The 1,296-nt window shown below is 50.5% G+C and overlaps 1 protein-coding gene across 1 annotated transcript in view; it reads right to left on the reverse strand.

Annotated features, from left to right (window-relative positions):
* Positions 1-1,296, reverse strand: part of naf1 (nuclear assembly factor 1 ribonucleoprotein) — a 13,841-nt gene that overhangs the window by 5,316 nt on the left and 7,229 nt on the right. Inside the window, exons 4-7 of the mRNA XM_015403711.1 lie at positions 586-679; positions 430-512; positions 198-358; positions 2-117 (exon numbers count right to left, since the gene is read on the reverse strand). Of these exons, the coding sequence (XP_015259197.1) occupies positions 2-117; positions 198-358; positions 430-512; positions 586-679 (454 nt within the window). The remainder of the gene's footprint in view (position 1; positions 118-197; positions 359-429; positions 513-585; positions 680-1,296) is intronic.

The raw sequence follows: 1,296 nt of genomic DNA on the forward strand, positions 1-1,296 counted from the left end.
TGTTCCGGCTTTACTGGAGCCATCGCTATCCCCACCCACGCTGATCCCAAGGCGAGCTGGGTTACCTCCTCCGGCGGCTCCTCGTCGTTCTTCCAGGAAGCATCGGATCCCTTCAGGCTGTGGAAACATCAGGGATGTTAGAACCGTTACACAGACCAGCATGGTTGAGCTGTAAAGCGACCTGATGGCGTCCTCACAGTTTGAGCTGCTGGGTGAGGATGTACTCTGTGTACTCCTTGAGTGAAGGAGCAAAATAAACGGTGCATCCCTCTGAGAGGCCTTTGTTGCTGATCTGGTCTGAAGAGTTAAAGCGGAGGACGTACAAAGGGCTGCAGACGGGGCCGAACACCTCGAACACCTGGAACAACAGCAGCAGCAGGTTTCAGCGCTGAAAGCATCCAGAGAGCGTGAGCTCAGGACAGGCCTCACCTTTCCCACTGCCACCCGGTCAGAGCGGAACAGGATGCTGTCCTCGTTCAGCGGGGGGGTGTTTTTCAGGGACTGGACGATCACTGAAAGGACACAAAGAGGTGAGGGGCTGAGGAGGGACCCTGAAGCCGGGGTCGGCGTAGCGTTTCTACCCACCGAGCTGCTGGACGATGCTGGAGACCGTCCCCGCCGGCTGCAGCTCCGCTTCCTCAGGTAAGCTCACAGAGACCTCCTCCACGGCTGGAAGCTCCTGCTCACAAACAGGACGCTCATCACACCCTCTGATCTAACCCGCAGGATGAATTTATCCCTGAATGCTTCCAGGAGGCACTGAAGCTCCGCCCACTCAGCTGACTGACCTCGCTGTAAAACACCGGCTCTGATAACACATCAGGAAAAGTACGCTGTAGCTACCAGGTCTGCTCTGGTCCTGCTTCCTGCCACTGACGTTACGCTACATGATTGGCTGAACGTTGCCATGTGATGTAAAACATAGTGGTTGCCCAGACAACGACAATAACATCAAGCAGCGTCCGTTAGCGTAACTAATGACGAGTTTAACTTGATCGATAACAAAACTGAAAAAATCTGTTTATGGTGAATAAAGTAACTGTTCGGCTCTGATGTAAAGAGCTGGGTAGCGCTGTGGCTAGCCGTGCTCAGTAGCTAACAGGTTAGCCTCTTTTAGCTCGCTCAGTTAGCCACATTAAGCTACAATACTTTTAACTTTTGGTCAACAACAATTGTTAATTTTCTACAAGTAGAATAACTGCTCTATTTGTCTAAAATCTTTACGAATGTAATTTTTAAGATGTTTTATTTGTCTTCCTCTGTCCTCAGATCTTAATAAAAAGGATTAAAATAAAC

The sequence above is a fragment of the Cyprinodon variegatus genome, unplaced genomic scaffold, assembly GCF_000732505.1.
Source record: "Cyprinodon variegatus isolate N-32 unplaced genomic scaffold, C_variegatus-1.0 Scaffold1547, whole genome shotgun sequence".
NCBI lineage: Eukaryota > Metazoa > Chordata > Actinopteri > Cyprinodontiformes > Cyprinodontidae > Cyprinodon > Cyprinodon variegatus.